The sequence below is a fragment of the Nyctibius grandis genome, chromosome 5 (genome assembly GCF_013368605.1).
Source record: "Nyctibius grandis isolate bNycGra1 chromosome 5, bNycGra1.pri, whole genome shotgun sequence".
Classification (NCBI taxonomy): domain Eukaryota; kingdom Metazoa; phylum Chordata; class Aves; order Nyctibiiformes; family Nyctibiidae; genus Nyctibius; species Nyctibius grandis.
The window spans coordinates 47,585,239-47,609,771 of NC_090662.1; the positions used below are offsets into that span (position 1 = coordinate 47,585,239).

Genomic DNA, 24,533 nt, shown 5'->3' on the forward strand with positions numbered 1-24,533 from the left:
GTCAGTGACCAAAAGAGACATTTTAGGTGTCTCTAATGCTGTCTTTCACATAGATACATCCTTCCTGGTAATGATGAGTTATATCAAGAAGCTGGCAGAAGCATGGCAGCACACACCAAGGTGGCTTACTGCAAAACCTCATGTCTAAAATATTTTTCCTGCCTATTTTCAGGCTTCCACAGTTTCACCACGAAAGAACTTTTGTACCTGTTGCCTTTGGGGAATAGCTATGTAGAAGTCCATCACAGTCCCAGTTCTTGTGTTGTCCTTATCATTCTCATGATTTGTGGTTAAAGCAATGACATGTTAGCATGTTAAATTGTCATATTACATGTTGATGACTACAGTGTAACCTTCAGAAATTTACCATGCATTTGGAATGGGACTGTGCATTACTGCATCTGCATAACCTACTGCCATACGTCGGCTGCATTTAGTCAGCTATCCGAGCTGGGTTTGCAAAGCTTGCTGTGTTGCAGAATGCTGGTTTCAGTTCATGGCATCTTGTGATTGTATGAGGAAAACATAGATGGGCAGACTTCTTTTCCAGGCTGGCTTGTTTGTATTTCTTGGATAGCAGTAAATCAGCTGAAATCTGGTCCAACTAAGTATGCCTTCTACCCTGAAAGGGTGATGGGGAGGTTGTGTGACAATCTTAGGTGATAAAAGAGCAGTATAGATTTTTTTCTGTACGTACTAATCATCCCATTCAGTGGTCATTTGAAGAAGATGCTTTGGAAACCAGGTGTTTTGTCATTTCTCAGCCAGTATATTATTTATCATGTTAGCTACTATAAATCAGTAAAGGCATGGACTTACAGCTGACACAGTTCATCCACAGAATCAAGATACACTAGCCCGCTCCATGAGATCCTTCTTGACTGTCTCTCATACATTGTCTCTTCAGACATTCTGTCATACTTAGTGGATCGTGGCCTATGATCTTGGCTCATATTCTCAGAAAATTTGTGCAGCTGGTATCACATGAGAAATAAAAAGAAGTAAAAGAGGTTGTTCTGTTCTGTAAGAATATGACTGGAAATGTTTTTTATCATTCTTAGCAGATCAAAAATTCAAAAGCTTGAAAAGTTAATGAACCAAAACTCAGCAAATGTTTAGTATAGGTTAATCAAAACATTTTATTTCACACATTTTTATAACTTTTTTAGCGTGGATTATTTTGCATTAGAAAAGTCGGTTTAAGTCGAAAAAACATTAAATTTAAAAGTGTCAAGTATCCCATTTTGCCAATTCTGAAACTTTTTTTGGGGTCAACTTTTTTTTCAAATCATGACATTCATGGCAAATCCCAGTTCCCAGTAGTATTTTTTTAACAAAATGGTCATCAGAAAAAAATTTACTTGAAAAAATTCAGTATCTAAAAATTACTAGTACTAGCTAATACATATACACCATCTCTCAGCAAGTCTTTTTTAGGCAATTAATTAATGGGATGTAGTTTCAGGGGGCATGCAGGGAATTAAGTCCTGCTGAATTCAGTAGAAAATAAGATCCACTTTATGAAACTAAAATGCTAACTTTGAATGTTTGGGACATACGTTGATCTCTGTGATGGTGGAGATGGTATGAGACAGGCAATAACAGGAAAAACCAACCCTTGTTTAAAATATATATAGCCCATCAGTCTAAACTGGATTAAACATTGGTTCATTAGCCACACTGAATACACATATAGTGGGGCCTCTCATCACTTACTGTTCATAACATGTCCCTAGGGTTTGGTAAGTCACTTTTCAAAGCAGAAAGGTGTCCCTGCCTGTGGCAGGGGGGTTGGAACTAGATGATCGTTAAGGTCCCTTCTAACCAAAACCATTCTATGATTCTATGGTTCTATGATTCTATGATTCTATGATTCTATGACATTTATCTGCTGTGAATAGATTCTGTCACTAAATTTCCAGGGCGTACCAGGTTTGGCAAGAGGCAAGTAACTCTTCCCTGTTCCAGGTGCTCACCTAGGAGACAACTCCTCTGGCACCCTACTTTTGCAGTGGTTTCTACAGCAAGGATAAAGCTGTGTAGGTCCCTGTTTCTTAAAATGTTTCCTTGAAAAGTTGCATCCTGTGGTGGATGCTTTGAGGCTTTTATTTCATTGTATGTGAGACAGCTTGTCAAGTAAATGGGGCACAGATTCAGAAGAAATAGTTCTGAAATACAGACACTGTAACCCTTGCAAATACCAGGTAATTAGAATTCTTTATGGAAATGTATTGTATATAAAATTATTGTCTGATCTCACCTTTCCTATATATTGTGCATTCAGCAGGTGTCTATATTCAAGGCAACACTTCTGCACACACATGACTTTCTCTAGATCAGCCTGTTTCTTCTTTCTTTGAATGAGGATAGGCATGGCTCCTGCCTTGCCTTTTTCTTCAACAAGTTTCCCTTTAGTAATCAACTATCAAAAATAGGCTTCCTGAGCTTTGTATCCCAGGAGTACAAGGTTTATGAATGTATGTGTTCTGGTACAATGGAAGAAATGACCATGTGTTCTCTTTCCTTAGGCCTTTAATATTTAGGAGAGTTAAGCTCCATATTGCTTTCAATTAACTTGCTAAAAATTAGTTCCTCTGTTGTTCCTAGGAAGTGTCAATGGTGCTTATGAGTTAAGCCTTTTGCCTACATACTCATTTCTGTTGTTTTCTATTTGGACAAAGTTTTAATTCCCTGTGGATTTCAGATGATTGACCCAGAGAGAAAGCCGAGTCTGTGTGACAATATGGTCTTCAGTTACCACTGCCAACACAAATAAATGGCTTCTTTCTAGCTCTATCATAAGTAATCTGAGTGGGATTCAGATTTTTGATAGACTTCAAAAAAATCCCACACATGAAACAATACACTGTTTTAAAAGAAAATCAGATTTAAGGCAATAAAGCATTCTTTATCTTAGAGAATGTTTTTCTTTCCTAGTTTCAAAGTCAGACAAGTGGTAATCTGGAATTGTCCAGCTGAAATAGGGAAATTTGCAACTTCATGGTTTGATTCTAAATTGTGCTCATCAAGATCTAGTGATATCTATATTCTTATGTTTCACACAAAAGACTGGGAAATGTGGAGAACAAGATTACAGGTAGATGAGTATTTGTTCATTGATGAAATACTGTAAGATTATTATTACATATTCCAAGTCAAGAGACTTGGAAAAAATACTAATTTTTGAAGCCTGAGGATGCTGAAACTGAGTATAGCTGTAAGTTTTAGAGAGCATACGAAATTCATCCCTTCTGAAGATTCTTAAACAACAAAGCTAACATCTTTGCCACAGTCTTCAAGTTAGACATTAATTCCCATCTAAGCATTTAAATTAAATCATCTTATTTTCTGAGCTGCCAAGCCACTGGAATGTGCACTTGCTACCAACAGAAGTGTGAGAGTTCAGTCGTTCTAAAAATCAAGTTCTTCGCTTAACTGCCCACAGATACGTTAAAGTGTCAGTCTGTAGGTGCTTGCCTTCTTTAAAAATATTTACTGCTTGTGAAAGATAACATATGATTATGTCTTTAAAAAATCACCTATTATTAATATTGAAAATGAACTAGAAAGCAACATATGTAACATTAAGTGTTTAGTTCATTTCCTGAGCTATTTCAGTGCTTTACTTCCCTGCTTTGAGTGAAAGTAAAAAAAGGAAATATTGTTGAGTAATGGTGCTGCTTGTCTCCTATGCTCTCTGCTGTTGGATCCATGTACGTTCAGCACTGAAACACTAAATGACATATCCAGGTTGCTTATGTATGGCACAAATGTAATTTTTCTTCCCTAATGACCAAACTGTATTTGCTTACTGCAAATTCAGTGCAGGAAGCCCCTAATTGCTATCAATTCAAAGGAGGAAAGCCAACAGTATTCAAAAATTTACTGGGATGTCAACTGGGAGATTACTTTTTTTCTGTTGTTCTATAGTGAAGATAGGTAAATTCAAAGGAAAAACAAGTGTAATTTCTTTGCAGAGGCTGCTTATAATTTTGTCCTGAAAAAAACCCTGAAAAGAAGTTTACTTTCTGCTCAAAGACAAATATATTTGCATGCAGTACGTCATTGTCACAGCTATTAAGAATACTTTTTCTTCAGGAAACTTTAGCTCTATAATATTGCCAATATTACTAGAAGGTAGTTTCATCTGCCACATGATGCAAACAACATAAGTGATAAAATAAGCACTAGCTAGATGTCTAAGTATTCTGAGTAAATAGAGTTGCATGCTTTGTCATCTTACTGCCTTCTTTTTCATTCTAAAGCTCTCGTTCAGTTGTCCTAGTAAGCACTTTGAGTTTGAGCCTGTCTCTGTGAATTCTTACACTTCTTTTTACTCCAATGAGACTGACCCAAGGCTTTCATAGACAGTTTGCTTTGTTTGAAGAGAATTGTCATAACAAAGTGTGTACCACAAAGGCATCTTTACTAGCTTTGAAATTAACTTCTTTGATGCTTAATAATAAATGATTTAACAATTGTATTAATCTTATTATCTGATTTAAAATCTAAATATTTAAGAATAATTTCGTAAACAAGAGTCTTTTTAAAGCATATTGTTATCCTTTCTACTAAAATTATGGCAGCAGTAGACATTTGTATTTGTATTATAGAATAGTTTTTGTAACACTTGTATGTAAGAAAGTATGATTTTTGGAGAGACGGACACATAAAAGTATACTTACAGCTTTTTTGAAGGGGCAAGTTATCTTTTAAACTGTATTACTTCAGAATTTTGGCTTGGTCTTTTAGACAAGCTTTGTGAGTCTGAGTACACAAAGTCTGGCTTCTAAATCCATCATTTGGCTGAGACATTCTTAAAATGGGTTTGGAGGTGATGATGATGACCATGTTTCAAGGCCATCTGTAAGTCCCCTGAGTATAGATGCTCATGTAACTTCTTCGTGATACCTGCTGTATCAAGTTAAAGATTTAATATGTAGCACAGTTACTAAAATAGCCATGCACCAGAAAGAGGAATGAATATGTAAAAATGAGCATGAAAACAGGCACTCATTTTTGAAATCTTTAGAAAAACAGACATAGCTGTTTGGTTTCTGTAGAGGCACACCAATAGCATGATTCATCTGTGACTAATTTTATATATCTGCTTAAAATGAGATGAAATCACACCTATTTCTCTTCATTGATTATAAAAGGAATCTAGAATGACTAGCTCAGAAATAGGTGTCTGTATTCAGTCAGATGAATCCTATCCTTATGCTCTGAAATGGCCCATAGAAGAATGATATTGAGTACATAGTGTAAAATGAAGCCTGTCAATGTATATGAAGTGGTGTGCTGGAAGTATGAATGTCCCAGAGCCATATGAGCCCAGAGTACTGTAAAATGATCTGAAGAGAATGATAGAAACTGTAACTACCATATCCATATCTGCCAATACCTGAGATAAAAACTAAGCAAGACAATCACCCAAGATATCTGACATATAATAGTATTTGAATCCATGACAGGAATACATCTGGTTCTTTAGTTACTTGAGTATTTCATCTAAAGCCTATTAACATGCACAATATTGGTTATCTCTCAGCTTGCTACATTTAACAAAAATCTCTGTTGCAGGTTACTTAGTTATAGAAAATCCATCAAGTAAGTTGATTAAAGATTTTTATATTGTGGTCATTGGTGAGTCTCAATTTGTGGTTCCCTCCTCTATGTTTATTAGAAAAAAACTCCAAGCTGCGTATAAATCATAAAAGCATGACTAATTTCATGGTAACTGGAGAAATGCTTTCTCTCTCTCTGGGGTGAAGCCTGCATGTCTGTGTTTTAGCTTGGGAAGTAATACAGGGATATTTAAACTCCTCGGGGTTTAAAAACCATGTCATTATGAGAATGAGGTCACTGCAATATTTTATGTGTCTAAAACTTTGCAATGTATAAAATGTTTTCTGTACAACAAAGAAGCATTATATACTTTAGAATGCAATGATAACTTCACAAATTTCCATTAATGTCAAAATCTCACCTCAGAATGCTGTTACCTATAAAAACAATCTTACCCTACAGTACTGTTAACATTTGTAACATTAAAAATTTGGTGAGGGGGAACAACAAGGGGAGAAAATGCTTCTATTTTAAGTGACTGAAAGCAAACCAAATAAGCATGCTGTAAGCAATTTATATTTTTCTGCCTATAAATATCAGTTTCTATTGAACTGAAAAACATTGTTTATTAATAAACTGCAGTTAAATAAGAATAAAAAGAATGACAAAGAAATTCCCTATACGTTTCTAATTCTTCTATCATTACTTTCAGGCCAATAAGCAAGAAATCCTTCCTAAAACATGTTGAAGAGCTTTGCACAAACAACAACCTAAAGTTTCAGGAAGAATTTTCGGTATGTTGCTAGCAGTTGTCACAACATCGCAAGACCTTCAGTTGTTTCATGTGTCACATTTCATGTCCATTTTAAGCAGGCAAGGCTGTGAAGGACTCTGGCCTTGATAATCAATACCCAATTACCAGGATGATTGTTTAGAAAGTAATATTACACTGATTTGGATTCTGCAGTCTACACTGCAGTCTGATCAGAATTGTTCACCTAGGTGTCAGCAAAAGATGATCTTCTTTAGACTCTGATCTTTGCAAGAACACCATAATATTGATGCTTTTACATACATAGCAATGCATATGTAGTTCACCTGGGAACAGTTTATTTAGAAGTAGTTTTCTAACACAGATACAGGTATATTTAACTGCTTTAAATAAGTTTGTTTTCCTGAGTGATGATGACCCCAAAAACACAGCTGACATTTATTCTGTGAAATGTCCAGGCCCCCGTCATACTGCCATGGAATTCAGAAATTATTTTCTTTTATAGGTTTCAGTGCGGAAAGTAAAAAATTTGTGCATGGTACTTTACTTTTTGTTCCTCTACAAATAACAGGTCACACATGTCATGCTCTTGAGAATAGGTTCCATGTGAATAGCCTCCATCTCTTTATGTGAGCAGATGAACACAGCAAGCCTGTCTTTCTTTCTGAAAAGAGACCAGCTTTCAAAATATACGTTACATATAATGCATATATACTTTCAAATTTAAATCTCAATGTTTCACTATTTTCATTAAGTAACATTTTTATGGCTATCATATTTTTTTTCTCAACAATATCTTCTTTTCTTGTTGTTTCAGAATCTTTATCATCATCAGTTTTAACACATACAGTCATTTTACCCTCACAAAAATAATTTGTCAGTCTCCACTGACTTTATTATTTTGGATTTATAGATTTACCATGAATTACTTACCAGTTGGATTAACAAAAATGAACGCTCAACAACTGGCTTTTCTTCCGCTAGATTATAATATTTCAGTCTCTGAGGGAAAACCAACAAAAGTGTGAAAAGATTAATGGTGTTTCCTACAGCTTTTTTGTTATGCTCCTTAGGTAAAATTGGTCTGAATTTAATAATAAAAAGCACCATAAAATTCTCTGAGCAATAAAGTAAGGAGAACTTTTTTTCCAAGAGCAGAAGTGTTATTTCGCTTGAACAAGAGTGATTACAGTTATATTATGCATGACTGAACAGATAAAAAGTTTTGCTAGCAATAACATTTTCACATATTAACGTTCATCACTGGAAAGTTTCTAGTATTACTTTCTTTAGGTGTGACCCACATTGGGTAAGCCTTACAGCACTGTAATGCCTTAAAACTTAAACAACAGTGTTTTATCAAATCAAAATCTTGGCAATCCATTTCAAATTTAGAGAAATACAAGTAGCTGAGGCCTCATTCAACTAAATTATATAGTCAACTTATAATCAACAGTTTTATGTGTCATTTGGGCTTCCATTTTTTTCTCTCTGAGCTTCAGCTTCCATGTTTCAGAGTATAGCGATATCTCCCCAGATGAATTGTCCAAGGCAGGCAGAATTGCAGGGTAGGTCCAGTCCCTGACTGACAGTATATCTATAGTATCTGTAGCATCTGTCTTATCAGATGAATAATAGGATTGACAATGCACTTGGAACGACATCAGAAATGACAATGCACAGAAACAGGCAATGCACACAACAAAGAAGCAGACCTCGTGACCTGCATAGTTTCCATCCACATTCATCATCTTAGTTCCACATAAATGTCTCAAGGCTCCTACAATTTAGGTAGGAGAGATGAGCTCAAGATACAAACCCACGGACCATTATATCTGAAGCACATAACTAAAAGCATGGTGCTGAGCTTGCTTCAGCTCTCTGGCCGTCTCTGTACTAGTAAATTCCAGTATACCAGGAACTGGACATCAGAATATGATAATTTACACTAATAAACTATTAGTGTATTCCCTGCCTTGAATTTGGACTGTTTCAGCTATCAGTCTTCCTGGACAATTCCGTGTTTTGGTAGGTAAAGTTGTCTAGGGATCATTTACAATAGGCAGTTTGTAGACAACAAACCTATTCTGGAGTTCTCTAGTGTAAATGTGGCTCTTTCCATTTCACTTAGTCTTGGAATCCAGGGAAATTCCTGGTCTCATCTAATTTGCTGGACTGACCAAGCTGCTGTGCCTGGAGATCTCCAGGGTTCAATCTCGGCACACATATGAACGTGACCTGTGTGTAAACATGATGAGAAGAGAATCTGGACCTTGGAATGGATCTAGATGCATGTCTTGTCAGAAAAGACAAGTTTAAAGAAGCCATAGGGAGCCACAGTAACTGATGGTGGGCACCACCTAGCTGAAATAGTGTGGCCAGCAGGACGAGGGAAGTGATTGTTCCCCTGTACTCAGCACTGGTGAGGACGCACCTCAAATACTGTGTTCAGTTCTGGGCCCCTCACTACAAGAAGGACATTGAGCTGCTGGAGCATGTCCAAAGAAGGGCAACAAAGCTGGTGAAGGGTCTAGAACACAAGTCTTATGAGGAGCGGCTGAGGGAACTGGGGTTGTTTAGTTTGCAGAAGAGGAGGCTGAGGGGAGACCTTATCGCCCTCTACAACTACCTGATAGGAGGTTGTGGTGAGGTGGGGGTCTGTCTCTTCTCCCGGGTAACCAGCGATAGGACAAGAGGAAGCAGCCTCAAGTTACGCCAGGGGAGGTTTAGGCTGGATCTTAGGAAGAATTTCGTCACTGAGAGTCATTAGGCATTGGAACAGGCTGCCCAGGGAGGTGGTGGAGTCACCATCCCTGGAGGTGTTCAAAAAACATCTAGATGTGGCGCTTCAGGACATGGTTTAGCGGGCATGGTGGCACTGGGTCGATGGTTGGACTTGATGATCTTTTAGGTCTTTTCCAACCTTAACAATTCTATGATTCTATGACTCTATGATATTAAAACTTCCAGCTTTCCAGATGATTCAAGACCTTTGGGAAATCAAGTTTTTCTAGTGACTGGCAAATTACTGAAATGGAAATATTTCTATAAGTGTTTTACGATAAGTTCTGTTCACGAATAAAAAAGTGCAATAGCTCTGAATGTCACCACAGTACCATAAAAGTAATACAGTAAACAAAGTGCAAATTAATTATTTCAAAGTTTTATGAGTCTATAAAGAAATATGGTTTCTGTGACAAATTGTTATTGAATCTGGGAATCCAAATACTCTTTCCCCAGTTCTGAAAATAATAATCATTTAGACTGAAGTCTATACTGATGCAGAGAATTGGTACAAGGCTTTTGAGCACTTGCTCAGATATGGAAGCATCATCACCAAAGTAACATAATCTGCTTCTCTATTTCCTCTCTACTACAAAGTACTGTGCAACAGTGCTACTTCTAGACTAGCGAACTAGCACCTGCAGTTACATTATCTAGGATATAATTATAGAAGTGAAGTAGTCCTCATGCTTCAGGCCATAGGATTTTTGTCAGATGGTAAAAGAAACAAATTTCTCATGGGATAATATTGCATATAATACAGTTAAAGGGTTTGGGGCTCTCTTTTATATGTCAGACATTGTCCATTGTACAAAATAGGATATCAGATTAGATGAATTAATTGACTTGGTTTATTACATCAGGTTTTAAATGATCCTATTTTGCTAATGCTCTTATTAAATTATTCTTAATATCTGAACCCATCAAATAAGGCTGACAAAATATTTGAATTAGCAATGAAAGAAAAACACTGAAATAAAAACCACTCCTGTTTTTTCCATTTTTGATTACCTCTTTAATTAATTTATTTATATATTTGCTAATAGTTGCCCATTAAATTTTGTTTACAGAAGACAAACTATCTCAAATACCTGGGCAAGAGAGTACTTGAAAATAATTAACGTTGAATCTGATAGTAGGGCTAACTGCCCCACTTTTGGAAGTAGCCCATGTAGAGAGCAACTGTTCATATTAAAAGACAAATTTGAAGGGATTACTCAGCACAAGCAGCAAAATTTTGTATTGTACTCATTCAAAGCAATAAGTAGGTCTCTTCATTTGTATCTTAGCTAGCTGTTGAAATAGACTTGCATATAACATTTGTCAAACAAAAAGAAAATCTATTATAGTTAATGTAGTCATTAACTTAGAAATTCTGGCTAAATTCTGGCTTTTCTGAGTTTTCTATTATCACCACTATGGGATCATCACATTAATAAGTTTTCTCCATTAACAAGTTATGAAGTTGTCTCCACTCTTTCACTCAGCTTTGGAAATTATACCTATTTATGTACAGAAACATCCCCATCAAATAAGTTCCTCAATATGAATGATTTATCCATCTCTGCCCTTCAGTAACAGAACTAATGACCAGTTATGAAACTGCAGTACAACCCAAAATAATTCTTTCCACCCCTTTCACAAACAGTCTCATAAACAATAGCTAATTGCCAGTTGTCTCAACTTAATTAAATTCTCATCAGTTCTCATGCTGTGGCAAGAACTGTCCTGAGCTACAGGAGTCAGGAAAAGGCATTATTCAAGAGTAAGGCTGAGTCAGTAGGGCATGGTAACCAAGCACGTGACTTCATGAAAAGACAGAAAAGAACTACAAAAGGTGATAGTCTGACTTTGGTATCCAGACTTGTAAAGGTGAAAGTTCATGTAAGCTTTAATTGTTCAACTTGACAGAGTGCTGCATCTAACGGTGCTGGTGTCACTGGGGTTGACGGTGACATGGAATACCCTGTAATGCTTCCAGCTGTTCTTAGAAATGCACTCTGCTGCAGAACTAAAGATTTCTTCCTCTTACTGGATGATTGTATCATTTTTTTATATTCACTGAAGGTGAAATGAAAAGGTTTGCCAACAAACATTTATTCCCCTACAGGAACTTCCCAAGTTTCTTGAAGATCTCGCTTCAACTGATGCTGATCTGCCTTGGAACAGGTCTAAGAATCGTTTCCCAAACATAAAGCCATGTATGTGTGTTTACCGATCAACTCCTCCGTTTTGTTCTCTGCCTTCGATAGTGCAGCATATATATGGAATGCAACTGTATTTTTGTTTGATCTGCCTTTGAAATGGCAGTACAGTCATGTCCACATTATTAAATAATTTTCTGTCAAGTAATCTATCTTTTCATTGTGTTTTTTTAAAGACAGTTTTATTTGCAAGTAGCTTTCAACTTGCTCTCACAAGCTTTAATATGCAGGTGCAAGAAACCGTAGCCTCAGTAGTTTCTTAGCTTTGTAACTCAAGCCATGTAGCAAACTTTTTAACATTCTGCCTTCATTTTTTTTCCCTTTAGTGAGAAGTAATTTTTTTAAACGTATAAAATCCACATGTTTGCGCATTCAGCTACCTCAGGAGCCTGGGTATGCTTTCTTGTGGATATGTGTACATGTGCTGCAAAGGTTCCACGGAAGATCAGAGTGACTGTATGATAACTTATAAGCCAAGGCTAGATTTTATCACAGGAGGCAGGAGTCTGTCTCTCTGTACTCAACACTGCTTCATTTTTCAGTTAATAAGACAAGAAATGTCATTATTATTTTAGGCATTAGCTGTGATGTGAGATGGGGAGCATGGCATTCCTTGGTTAATAATGCTACATTCTGTGCTATTAACTTTTCAGAGCAGCTGTTCCTGCTATCTACTGCTTTGTTCAAGACATACTCTAAGTTACAGTCACTAAAAACTGATATTCATGATACACAATTAAATATAAACAGATGAGTTTCATAAATCTTTAATTTTGTATTCTATTTTTTTTTTACCAAGTTGAGGACCAAACATCAAAATTTGGAATGTTTGGTTTCAGCTTTTACTGATTCACAATATGACATCTTCCCTAGTCTTTGTCATTTCTTTGTCATTTCTTTGTCATTTCTTTGTCATTTCTTTGTCATTTCTTTGTCATTTCATGGTATGCACACACCATGGGCCCAAATTGGAAACCTCAATCTTTTTTTTTTTCCGCTGTAATAATGAGCTTACCTTATGTAAGGGAAGTAAAAGTATATCAAAGTGCCAGGATCTGGCTCAGATCTGTGACATGGACAGCAAGTATATAGGAAAGACTGTCAGACCCCTGACACTGCTGTCTGATTCACACAGAACATGTCTGTGTTAGAACAGCATGGCTTAAAGTACACGGGCTACCTTTAGGCAGAGTATCCTCCCATACATACATCAAATCAGAGGTTTTGTCATGTTCACCATTTTAATTAAAAAGTAGTATATTAAAATATGTCTAGAAAATTAAAGGATGACCATACAGTAATGGAAAATGGTTAAATTCCCTTGTAATTAGGGGACTACTATGTCAAGTATTGTTATATTAGCAACAATAACAGTATTTTTGATTTCTTAGCACTCCAGGAACACTTGTTACATGTGTCTATGGTTTTTTAAACAATTCTTTTAGTTAACGACTTTATTTCCATGGTAGATAATAACAACAGAGTAAAGCTGATGCCTGATGCTGGTATTCCTGGATCTGACTACATTAATGCCAGCTACATGTCTGTAAGTAGAAAGTCTCTCACATTTTTTTATATATTTGTTTTCTGGTAGAAAAGAGAGTCCAAAAATAACTTGCAAGAAGACCAGGATTTTAATTTTTCTTTCATTCACTACAGCTGCTGATGCCATGGCATTGTGTAAGTGACTCCTGTGACATTGAACGTGACTAGTTAAAAATATAAATTATCCCATTTTTGTTGCCAAGCAATGATTTTCAGTAATAATCAAAACTGTGTCCAGCAAATTACTTTCTATACATTGTCTCATACCATTATCATTAAAGACAATAGTGAAACTCCCACTGAAATCAGTTGTTTAGACAGGCATTATTTAGTCTCTTGGTTCAGGAGTTGAAGCTATTGTAAACGAACAGAATAATGTAAAGATAACTAAACTGAAAAGTTTCATAGAAATGGCTAATAATTTTGGTGAGCAGGATTGGTATGGCCCTTATTATTTTGTTAAAGTTATGATGGAAGAAAATGCAAATAGGCTTCTTGAAGAAGAAACTAATATATTTCTCATCCTCAGCTTTCTTCCTAGACCTTCCTGTTTCTAATTGTGTTCCTATTAATTCTTCATCTATATTTTTATCTCATTTTTGTCCTATTGAAGGTCAAAGTGTGACTTATAATTATGCATTTAATTTGTTGTAGCAGTGGCTGGTGTTCTCACATGAGGTCAAGACTTGATTTGCACTAAGCACTATTCAAACACATAGCAAGACATGCAGACTGTAGTCTAAACAGATGACACAATGGCAAGTAGAAATAGTTATTTCCAGGTAACTAAGAGACATTCACAGAGAATAAGCAGTAGAGCTGACAGCATCTTCCTTTCTCATTAGCAAAAGCTGTCTATTCCCTTTATACAGAATGTCCTAGTTCTGACAGTTAGCAGAGAGGAGCAGAGAGCCATGCCACGTTGTTACTTGATGCTGGGACTATACACAGAACCACTGAGAAGGAGACCAGACAGCTTGGAGCATGTCCTAGTCTTTACCCTTCCTGTCACTAACTGAGATGCCAAGGCTTAGGCAGGGAACACTAACAGCAACTTCCAAAAAGCTGCAGCAAAAGCCAACTGCAGAGTGTTCCCTGCTGAGATTTTGCATGTCTACTGCATACAGGCATCTCACTTTAGGTCACCGTTCATCAGTGAATAGACAACTGTAACATTACCATTCCTCAGGCCTAAAGCTTTGCCCTTTATATGCTCCCACTTTCCATATTTGTGGATGTGTAAATATATAAATGCATATAGCTGTAAATATACAATATGTGTGTGTGTGTATTTACATACCTGTTTATCTAGGTGTATATACATATGCATACATATAAAAAGAGGGAGAGAGAGGTCTTGTATATAGTTTTAACAAATGGGAACTTAGCTGCTACTTTTATTTTCATTGGTTAAACAAGAAAAAGTCAGTAACTCAACTGTGAGCTTTGCATCCCTGAATTACAGTTTCTCACCTCACTCTTGAACTAGAGAGGATTAACATAGTTTCTCACTGCCACCTGTTCTGTATATTACCGATGGAGTAAGTAACAGGCAGCTGTGAATTATAGGGCTATAATTCCAACAAGGACCTTCGGTGGTGCTATAAACCACTGTGTCAGTTGTTTTGAGCAATAAGCAGAACTCTGTGATATTATAGACTGCTAGCTCTACAGCATAAATTTATTGCTATTATTGCTATTGTTGTTTAGACTTTCTGTAGTACATAAGAGTTCCCATAGAGTACACTTAGTTTCTTTGAGAAAACAGATCCATAAGAACCCATGCACTGACAGCATTTACAGATTTTTTTTCAACAAACTTCCTTCTCCCAAAGTTTTACATCAATTTATTTTTTTTAAACAGCAGAAGCCAAGACTAAAATAAAAGTCAACCCCTACAGTAGGTTTCTTGAAGATCTTTTATCAGAGATAATTTGTTTGACAAAGTTTTGTTTCACAAAGTTACAGCAGATCCCTGACGATCACTGGAAGGATAAGATCATCAGTGTGGTGTACAGCTTGCACTATCTCTCAGACCACTCCTTAGTTGTTTCCCTGGCTCCACTGCTCCTTAGCACTATTTAGTTCTACTTTGTTGGCCACCTCCTGACATAGCTCTTGGTAGCCTCTGGCTGGATCTGCAGTAAGGCTAATATAAAGGCTTAGATATTTTTAAATAGGCATTACTGACCTGATGTCCCTGTAATTTATCTGCTAAATGCACTTCTGTTAGGATGGCATTTCCCAAACTTTATTAGAGCATTGGTTCATAACTGATCTACACAGTAGAAAAAAATGCCATTACTTCCTTAGGTTTCCAAGGCCATCTGCCATGCAATGATTAGCCAGGCCTATGCCAATTCATTTAGAACGTCTGGCAAGGTTTTAGCTTTAGGCATGGTAGCTACAGGCACAACTATGAGTGACATGCAAACTCTTTTTTTCCTTGACAACCATTATGTATTAAATATTTTCTTTTTCATAGGGTTATTTATGTCCAAATGAGTTTATTGCAACTCAGGGACCATTACCAGGAACAGTGGGTGATTTCTGGAGAATGGTGTGGGAGACGAGAGCAAAAACACTTGTGATGCTTACACAATGTTTTGAAAAAGGACGGGTAAGTTACCAGTGTACCAATTAACAGCATTTGATATAATTGGAAATTCTGTATGTCGTTTCTGTCAAGATAATATGATCATTGTTAATTAGTAATCATCTCCCTGCAGATAAGATGTCATCAGTATTGGCCAGAAGATAATAAACCAGTGACTGTGTTTGGGGATATAGTGATTACTAAATTGATGGAAGATATTCAAATAGACTGGACCATCAGAGATCTAAAAATTGAAAGGGTAAGCCAGAACTGGAAGCTGATTGAATAAAACCCATCCAGCACCTCAAAGAACATCAGATGTGCTCCATTCCACGCAACTACCCCTCAGCATTCTTCTTTTAATCTTTTCATGCGTATGCACTGTACTGCCTGGCTTTCCTGCATTTTGTGTTCATTCCTGTTTTTTTTTTTTTCTGAGAATTTTCTCCAGTTTCTGTCACAAAGAGCTCAGTTATTTGTCCGACATGCTATGAAGGGCCTATCAAGGTTACTGAACCTTGGGTCTGGTGGGAGGTGAAGTTTCTATTTGGACACCTCAGTTGTCTCTTCTAGAAAGGAGTAATCCTAACCATTCTTGGATCAGACAAATCCCTTTGAGTGTATCCCTCTCAGATTAAAGGGCAAGATTCTCTGGTGTAGCGCAGCTGTTTTGCATTGTACCACCAGCCTTATTGGCCTCCACCCCCAGGAGATTCACCCAATATAAAATAGAATCATCAGTATTACTCCCACTCTTTGTGCTGGGGGTGGGGGGTACAGCGTAGATGTTCATCTTTGTCGTGATCTGCAACTATAGTTTTCACTCTTTGGAAAAATTAGCAGCCAGGATTAAGTTAGACCAGCAGGTAGGCTCAGAAAGCAATCTGGGCATAATGACCCAAGATGAAGTCAGCCTTCTTTTGCACTCCCAACATTGACCTGTGTTGTATGTAGTGCAGGCAGATCCTAGAACCTGAACTTGGCTATGCAAATACATACATTTCCATCCTGTGGCATGTGCGTGTGACAAAAGGAACACAGCAGTTAGGAGATTGTCTCAGTGGTCACTCCATAAGGATATGTTGAGCATGTAGTACAGGACAATTCAACATTTTAAAATGACTGAGAGAAGATAAACTTTTTTCAGCTAAAATAAGACATAGAATAAACAAGACTGAAAAAGGGACTGCTTAGAGTAAAAATGCATGCCAGCAAAATGCGAGGTCACTTGTGTTAACCAGGATGAGGATGAAAAGAAAAAACAAAACATAACCTGAATTGACTAAGTGATCCATTTACTATAGCTGAACTACCTTGCACAAGAAGCTATGTCCTTTATAAGCATGTCATTAAATGTGCCATATTGCTGGCTTTAAGATTGTACTTCAGCTTCCATTCACAAATGAATGAATTCTTGATGATCTTCTAGTGAAGGTGAAAAGCATACGTGAGGGAAATCATTCACAAATATTGCCATATTGCATGCAAGGTCACTTCGCTTTTGTTTTTATGTTAATCAATTTCAAAAATATAGACCCAAAGTAGTTGCTACACGTAATTTTTCACAGTTTTCCAGTGTTCCTTTCAATATGAAAAGAGCAAGTGGTTGGTTCAAAATAAATTTTAAAAAGAAGGAACTGGTTCATTACACAACAGTTGATTAAACTGTGGTACTCCTTGCTGCAAGATACTGTGAATGCTAAAAACTTACAGGGCTTCATAAAATCTGGAGAAATTAGTAGAAGAAAATTCTGACAAGTACTATTAAATTTTGAGATATCATCTCTGACTGAGGCAGTTCATAAGTAACAAACTATAAAGAACAGAAAGGATATTCTGTGGAACTATAGATACGTTGTTGTCATGTTTTGTAATTTTCGCTAAGATTTTTCCTTGACTGCTGTTGGAAACAGGATATTGGTCTAGACAAGCCTTTGGTATGATCCTGTGCTTTTATTCTTATGTCCTTCATAGTTAATTTAGATATCAGATCATAACCAGCTCTTTTCTTTGAGTTACTAATGCTGCTGCTCTGATTGAGAGGCCATCAAACACTTAGAAAATATATTTGTGTTTACCAACATATGTGTGTTTGCCTTGACTACATTAGATCAGTCTTAGAATGGTTGCTTTTCCCTAAATAAACTTGTCAGCCCAGTTCACTAAACTTATAAATGATCTATAGAAACATCAACCTGTAATCTACAAATTACATTGATATAGTGACTGAAGTCAAATGGAGAATGACTGCTGAAGTAATTAATACTTCCTGAAAGATGGACTTGATGCCTTCTTTCTCAAAAAACCTGCCATAAGATCCGTGCACAATGAATTATCCCTTCGCACAAGTACATCTTATAATTATTATGCTGTTCTGCCTTTCTTTTTTACATGAAATTGCTGAGAAGTTTACATGTAGCTTACTGGATCTTCTGTCACATTTCTTCTGCAAAAACTGCCTTATTTTATATTTTTCAGCATGGAGACTGCATGATGGTGCGGCAGTGTAACTTTACTTCTTGGCCAGAACATGGAGTCCCTGAAACTACTGCACCAATTATCCATTTTGTAAAACTTATCCGTGCAAGTCGAGCACATGATAATACACCGATGGTGGTTCACTGCAGGTAAGCATATTCACCAAATCATTATTTAGTATCTTATAATTCCAAGTGCATATTAATGCTCAGGGAAGTTATCAGAAGAACAACAATGAAAACTGAGTGCACAGGTATGGTTCTAGGATGGACAGCAGTGAAGGTTTCTCTAGCAATGCTCCTTAGTCCTTTCCAGGAGGTAAAATGCCAAAATGTGTCTGTCCTTCCATTCTTGGGAATCCCACTGAGGTGATGTCAGTGAAATAGTTACTTCAACAATTACCACAAGGTACTACTGGATTTATCTCAATTTTCCTCTTTATCATAAGAGGAATAGCAACTGACATGTTGGTTGTAATTACTTCTATTATAATTATAACTCTTCTTAAGAAATAAGTATTAAAAATCATGTTTAAAATTGTACATGTCACATATCAAGAAGAAGAAACTATTTGGGAAGCACAGAGAACGACAACAGGAATAAGGGTTTGATATGCCAGATTTCAAGCCTGGATGCCTGTAAGCAGCTAAAATCTATATTTAGGCTCTTAAATAAATGGTCTGGCGGTTAGAGGTGTTCAGCTGTCATAGTTCCCATTGGTTTCATACTTAACACTCTTAAACAGCTATTTCAAAGGGTAAGTGTGTGGGGAACGCTAAGTCTTAAGGAAGGTGGTGAGTGTGTCTGCATTTTATGTGCAGGTTGATGTTTCCACCAAATGAGTGGGCACACTCCAAAACAGCGATATGAACTCAGAGGTCTGCGACTGATTCTTTGCCTCATTCTCACTCAGTGTGAGTCTGGAAATATGTGGAAGGAAAAGCTGTATTTGGTGCCACAAACCTCGTCCCTGACTGTCCAGTTATCATGCATGGGAGTTCCTTTTTATTTGTCCTCAGTGTCCTACAGATGCCACCCACAATGGGTGATCATTTTATTTGATATTGTTGTAATTGACAGTTTGACATTTCCCTCTACTGCAGGGGCCAGAGAGACTATTACAGGAGAGAACTACATGGTCTTCATGTTCTGTGGACACTTACGTGCTCTGGGGCCCCTGTGCAATGAATCCTATCCCCTTTTCACAACACAGATATGTGAAGGGACCAGCATGGACCAGATACTCCACCTGTGCTCAAATTCCCAGTGTTATAAAGCAGCAGTATGCATTCTCATATTCAGAAAGCTTATTCATTGCTTTCTGCTCATTAGATCTTGAAGGTTCAAGAGAGTTTTGCTACACATTTCCTGATTATCTGCAGTGATATACTCTGCATTTATTATACTAATTGCAGAGAAGTCTGATAGTGATTTTGAGAAAATCCTATTTGTTTTCAAACCTTGAAATAAAACAACACTAGCTACCAGCATGTCTTGCACACACATCCTCCTTTTAAAAGTATTTTCTTTTATTGTTTTGCTAGATCCCATGTTACTTTGTCTCCAATACAAAAAGCATCACCAAACCCAGGTGTGATTTCACAAAATCTTGTGATTTTTTTTCTTTGAGTTAGTGAGCTCTAGAAAATTCACAGAAAAACTGCAGGGTCATTTTTCCACTTATACAGGTTTGATATAGTTATATCTCATTTGTCCGATACAACCCCTTGTAAAATCAAAATCAGACCATGGCTCAAATCCAGATTTCACTTGATCCCACAGAATCACAGAATCAACCAGGTTGGAAGAGACCTCAGGGATCATCGAGTCCAACCGTTGCCCTGACACCACCCTGTCAACTAGACCATGGCACTAAGTGCCATGTCCAGTCTTTTCTTAAACACATCCAGAGATGGAGACTCCATCACCTCCCTGGGCAGCCCATTCCAATGTCTAATAACCCTTTCTGAAAAGAAATTCTTCCTAATGTCCAACCTGAACCTCCCCTGGCGAAGCTTGAGGCTATGTCCTCTTGTCCTATCGCTAGTTGCCTGGGAGAAGAGGCCGACTCCCACTTCACTACAACCTCCCTTCAGGTAGTTGTTCCCATTCAGGAAGGAGACACACACACAAAAAAGTAAATACTGAAAAAATTTCTTTTTTTCCAAAGTTTTCTTTTCACAATAAACTTAATTTAACCAGAATATTCTAAGAAAATATTTCATACTAAAAAAATTAACATAAAAACTTTATTTTATCTTGTGTATTATGTTTGCAGTGCTGGTGTTGGAAGAACAGGTGTTTTTATTGCACTTGACCATTTAACCCAACATGTAAATGACCATGATTTTGTGGATATCTATGGACTTGTAGCTGAGTTAAGAAGTGAAAGAATGTGTATGGTACAGAATCTGGTAAGTTTTATATATTTATCTATTCTGTTTTCCTGTTGTTAGAAAGTTAGTCATCCAGTCATCTGATCTCTTACAAAACAAAACTAGAAAGCTCATAACAGTCAGCTGTCTAATACGTTTTCTACCAGATCCTGCTTCTGTTTGGATTTCAAGCATCGTGCAAATGTGTGCTTTGTATCTATTTAAGTATATTTGGCCAGCATAGTCCTGACAAGTGCAGAAAAGAGTCCTGAGATATTTAGGTTTTAGACCTTAAGTCATAATTTCTCAGACTTTGAGAAAGATCATTTCAAGTTTTGGGTGAAGAACAGTTATTAAATAAAGAAGACCTCTGCTGTACCTGAAGATCTGGGCATTTGTAAAGAGTAATATCAGAATTTAAAGCTGATCCTCCATGCCCAGTGGAATGTAAATCCAGCTGTATTTGCATAAGGCTTCTGGCACAAGCCTCCTGCAGGCCAGCTCTAAACCGAGACTGCTGCCTGAAGCCTTTGAGTCTACAGCATGACTTCCCAACTGCTCAGTATGGGTGAGCAGTTTCAGGATGAACTTCCACATGACTGATGGATTTAAACTGATTTTAATGTAAGGAGACTTGTTCCATTAGGAATGCCATTCTGCTGTTCTATATCATGTCAGAATATACAAAAACTGTGTCAGAATACACAAAGAGTGGTTAACCTCTCTTCAGCAACTGCACTTCAGAAGATTTTGTGAGACCTTCTGGTGATACTCTATCATGCTGTTTCTTGTAAGGTGCTGTCTGATTACCAATCGCTTTCAGTTTTTGCTTTTGAAGTCTTGATGCAGCTAAACAATTGCCAGGACTTTCCTGTGATGATGAATTCAGGGAATACTTTTCTTGGTTGTTGTTTTACACTTCTGACTAGAAATAAAATCATCTGAAAATAAGGCAAAGGCTGGAAGACAATTTAATGGGAGCACCCCCAAAATAAAATCTTAAAACAGTGAAACATTTGATAAGATCAGTGTACATTTTTAAAATGTGCATCATTTTTGTGTACCTCTTCATTTGCATATTTTGGCAGAGGCTAAGAAAAGATGTGCCAAAATGCAATAGAAGATGATGGTCTCATAGTTCTTATTGCCAAACAGATCAAGTATTGATCTATATGCTAGCTGCAAAATCCTGAGACAGGTTGTTCTCTGTCCAGGTAATTTCTAGCTCATGTTTGCAAGACTACAAAAGGCAGATCAGCAACAAAACTAGCCCGAAGGGAACCAAATCTTGTAAAGTTTTATGGCAGATTCAGTAGTCAAGCTATTCTGACAGTTCTGTTACAAAACACTGTTTAGTAGTCTATGATTCAGATTTTATGTGATCAGCACAGAAGATATGGAGAGGAGCAATTCCTTCCCAGAACGCAGTTTAGAGATCCCTCAGTCACACTGTCTGCAAGATCTATGAGTAAAATAAATAAATACTGGTTGCTCTCAGACCTGTTTTTTGCTTGATTATAGCGTCAAAACAGTTTTCCTTTTGCCAGGAGTCACACTCTGTTACTGTAGCCAATGCTACAGCCCACATCTGTGCAGTTAAATGCCTCTGCAGTTACCACTCTCTTCACAAGCTCTCCATAGGGAATGACCTGCAGTCTGCAGTAACTCCTGAAATACACCTGAAATTATTTGAGATAGTGCTGGTTCACGTGGATCAAAACTATTGCAAGGGACTATCCAAACAATTTGAAGTATTTTGGATGATCAAGTTCCACTGGCTGGCAATGTACCCAGACACTGTTTAGTTCCCTAATGTAGATATAATTTCAATATCCTGGTACTGTACACTACCAAGGCCTGCCCTCGGACTGCATTTAAAGTGCATAACCTAATCTTTAGTGAAATTTTTTATTCCTTTTCCCAATTCCAATCATAAAAAGACTTTCAATAATTAGGAATGTCATTAATTCTAACTAGGAAAATAACTTGTCGCACATATGTTCCCTGGGTATCCTGCTTCACTCTCCCCTGGCAAACCCAGAAAGATTTTCATTGCTATGTGCTCACAAGTAGCTGTATGAATGCAAGAGATTATGGAGCTTTCAGAGTCTGCCTTCTGAATTGGAATAACCAATCTAAACTACACTGAATCTTAAGACCTTCATTATAGAAATCCATATTTGTCTGGCAGATCTGTTAAAGTTTATCATATTGCCAAGTCAAGTACAAAGGCTAGTTTGAAGTAATGCCATGCTATTGCTTCAGTAAGCAAGCTATTGAAAAGCACAATGGTACTGTGTACTTCAGGGGCCTGTGAAAGTCTGTTTTAATTACCCATGGCTCTGGAGCTGTGAGCCTAAAACGTATCCATATAAGCAAATTTCTCTCATAAATCTGAGACACTTGAATTGAAAACTGATGGCAGTTCTGAAACAAAACAGCAATTATGGAGCAGAAAAATTACACTAATGTATTGACCCATGCAAAAGTCAAGGGAGTTATTTTGGTCATCTCTCTCTGTGGAGATATTCAAAACCCATCTGGACAAGATCCTGGGCAACGTGCTTTAGTTGACCCAGCTTGAGTAGTGGGGGTTGCACTAGGTGATCTCAAGAGCTCTCTTCCAATCTGAACGAATCTGTGATGCTGTGATCCGGCTCATTTTCTGCATCTACATACACAGTACTTTTCCTGTGTTAATGTATGCTTAATCTATTTATTTTCTATCTGTTTTTATTTTTTTATTTAATTCTTTCTTTCATTCTTAAATTGCCTTATTTTCTTTTTCTCTTTTCAGCAATCATTACCCAGAGTTACTTTATGTCCTTGCGAGTGTCAAATTAACTTTAGTTGCCCACTCTTTGCATTGTAGTCTGTTAAAAATGATGCTACAGTTCAAGAAGTATCATTAAAAATAATGTGGGTTTTTTGCTCTTAGCAATGGTGCACGCTCCTAGAACATGTAGATTTAGATTTACTTGAACTTTTGCATTTGAGTGCACCCTGCTGGTTTTCTCTATGCTAGAAAGAGGAAAATATTCTTGCCTAAATATTACATTCATGTGGTTGAGTTTCTTCAGACTGAATCTAGTGGCAAAAAGTGATCAAATGTCTTTTCATAGAACAAACCTTTAAAGAAAATTGTGGAACAGCCTATTAGTCTCAGTTATGATTAGTCTAATTTCATATATCTTACTGGGCATAAGGATTAATATGTTTTGACAAATTTTAATGCATTATGTCTCATAATGAATGAAATCAGATCAGGCATATATGATATGGGCATTGGAGTATTGAGATTGCTGAGTTAAACTGCAATTACTTATATAACATTGAGATGTTATATAAAAAATTTAAAAGTTTTTTGGTATTAGAAGCACATTTTTGTTCTAATCAAACGTCTTTAAATTCACATCTTACAGGCACAGTATATATTTTTGCATCAATGTGTATTGGATCTGTTGACAAGCAAAGGAAGTAGTCAGCCCATATGTTTTGTAAATTATTCAGCACTGCAAAAGATGGACTCTCTGGATGCCATGGAAGGTAAGGAGATACAGATTGTCTCAAAATTATTTTTTAATAGCAGGTGCATTGACTTGTCCAGACTAAGAAGCAGGAAAAAAAATATGTTGACATGCATTTTTTGGCTTCAAAGTGTAAACTTCTAGCCTTTTGCTGCTCTTCAGCCTCCCTCATAGTAATAGTCATTGCTCAAGCTTTCCACTTTTTTCCCTGCAAGATCTTTTAAATTTGGCCAAAACTGTTATCTGACAATAGTTACTATTTGTTTACAAGGTAGGTTAATGTAATGTATCTGTTTCTTTTGTAGGTGACGTGGAGCTTGAATGGGAAGAAACTACCATGTAAATACTAAGACTAAATATTAAAGATAATGAGATTTTGAAAGTCAAAGTCATATTTTTCTAAGCACAGGGGCCAAAGTGAATTCCCCTATTTTGATGATTAAAACAAACACAGATGATTGAAACATCTTTTCTTCTATCCATGTGCCTTCATAAATATGTTAAAGTGTTTTATTCAGATCACTGAGCAATAAGGATTTGTAGTACTTTTGCACAGACTGCACTTCTGCTGTTATGTGAATACCGCACTCAGTATATATTTAAATAGAAAGTGTGTTTGAACATATTCCTTTTTACCAGTTATCTTTGTAAAAGAAGAAAAATGAGCCAAATACGATGTAAAAA

The 24,533-nt window shown here is 36.8% G+C and overlaps 1 protein-coding gene across 1 annotated transcript in view; it reads left to right on the forward strand.

Moving 5' to 3' along the window:
- The window catches only part of PTPRQ (protein tyrosine phosphatase receptor type Q), a 110,534-nt gene extending 86,306 nt beyond the window's left edge, over window positions 1-24,228 (forward strand). The window contains exons 36-45 of the mRNA XM_068401737.1: window positions 5,584-5,610; window positions 6,281-6,362; window positions 11,235-11,325; window positions 12,798-12,874; window positions 15,359-15,493; window positions 15,603-15,728; window positions 17,948-18,096; window positions 20,226-20,361; window positions 23,745-23,868; window positions 24,155-24,228. Of these exons, the coding sequence (XP_068257838.1) occupies window positions 5,584-5,610; window positions 6,281-6,362; window positions 11,235-11,325; window positions 12,798-12,874; window positions 15,359-15,493; window positions 15,603-15,728; window positions 17,948-18,096; window positions 20,226-20,361; window positions 23,745-23,868; window positions 24,155-24,192 (985 nt within the window). The 3' untranslated portion in view covers window positions 24,193-24,228. The remainder of the gene's footprint in view (window positions 1-5,583; window positions 5,611-6,280; window positions 6,363-11,234; window positions 11,326-12,797; window positions 12,875-15,358; window positions 15,494-15,602; window positions 15,729-17,947; window positions 18,097-20,225; window positions 20,362-23,744; window positions 23,869-24,154) is intronic.
- The last annotated feature ends 305 nt before the right edge of the window (window positions 24,229-24,533 follow it).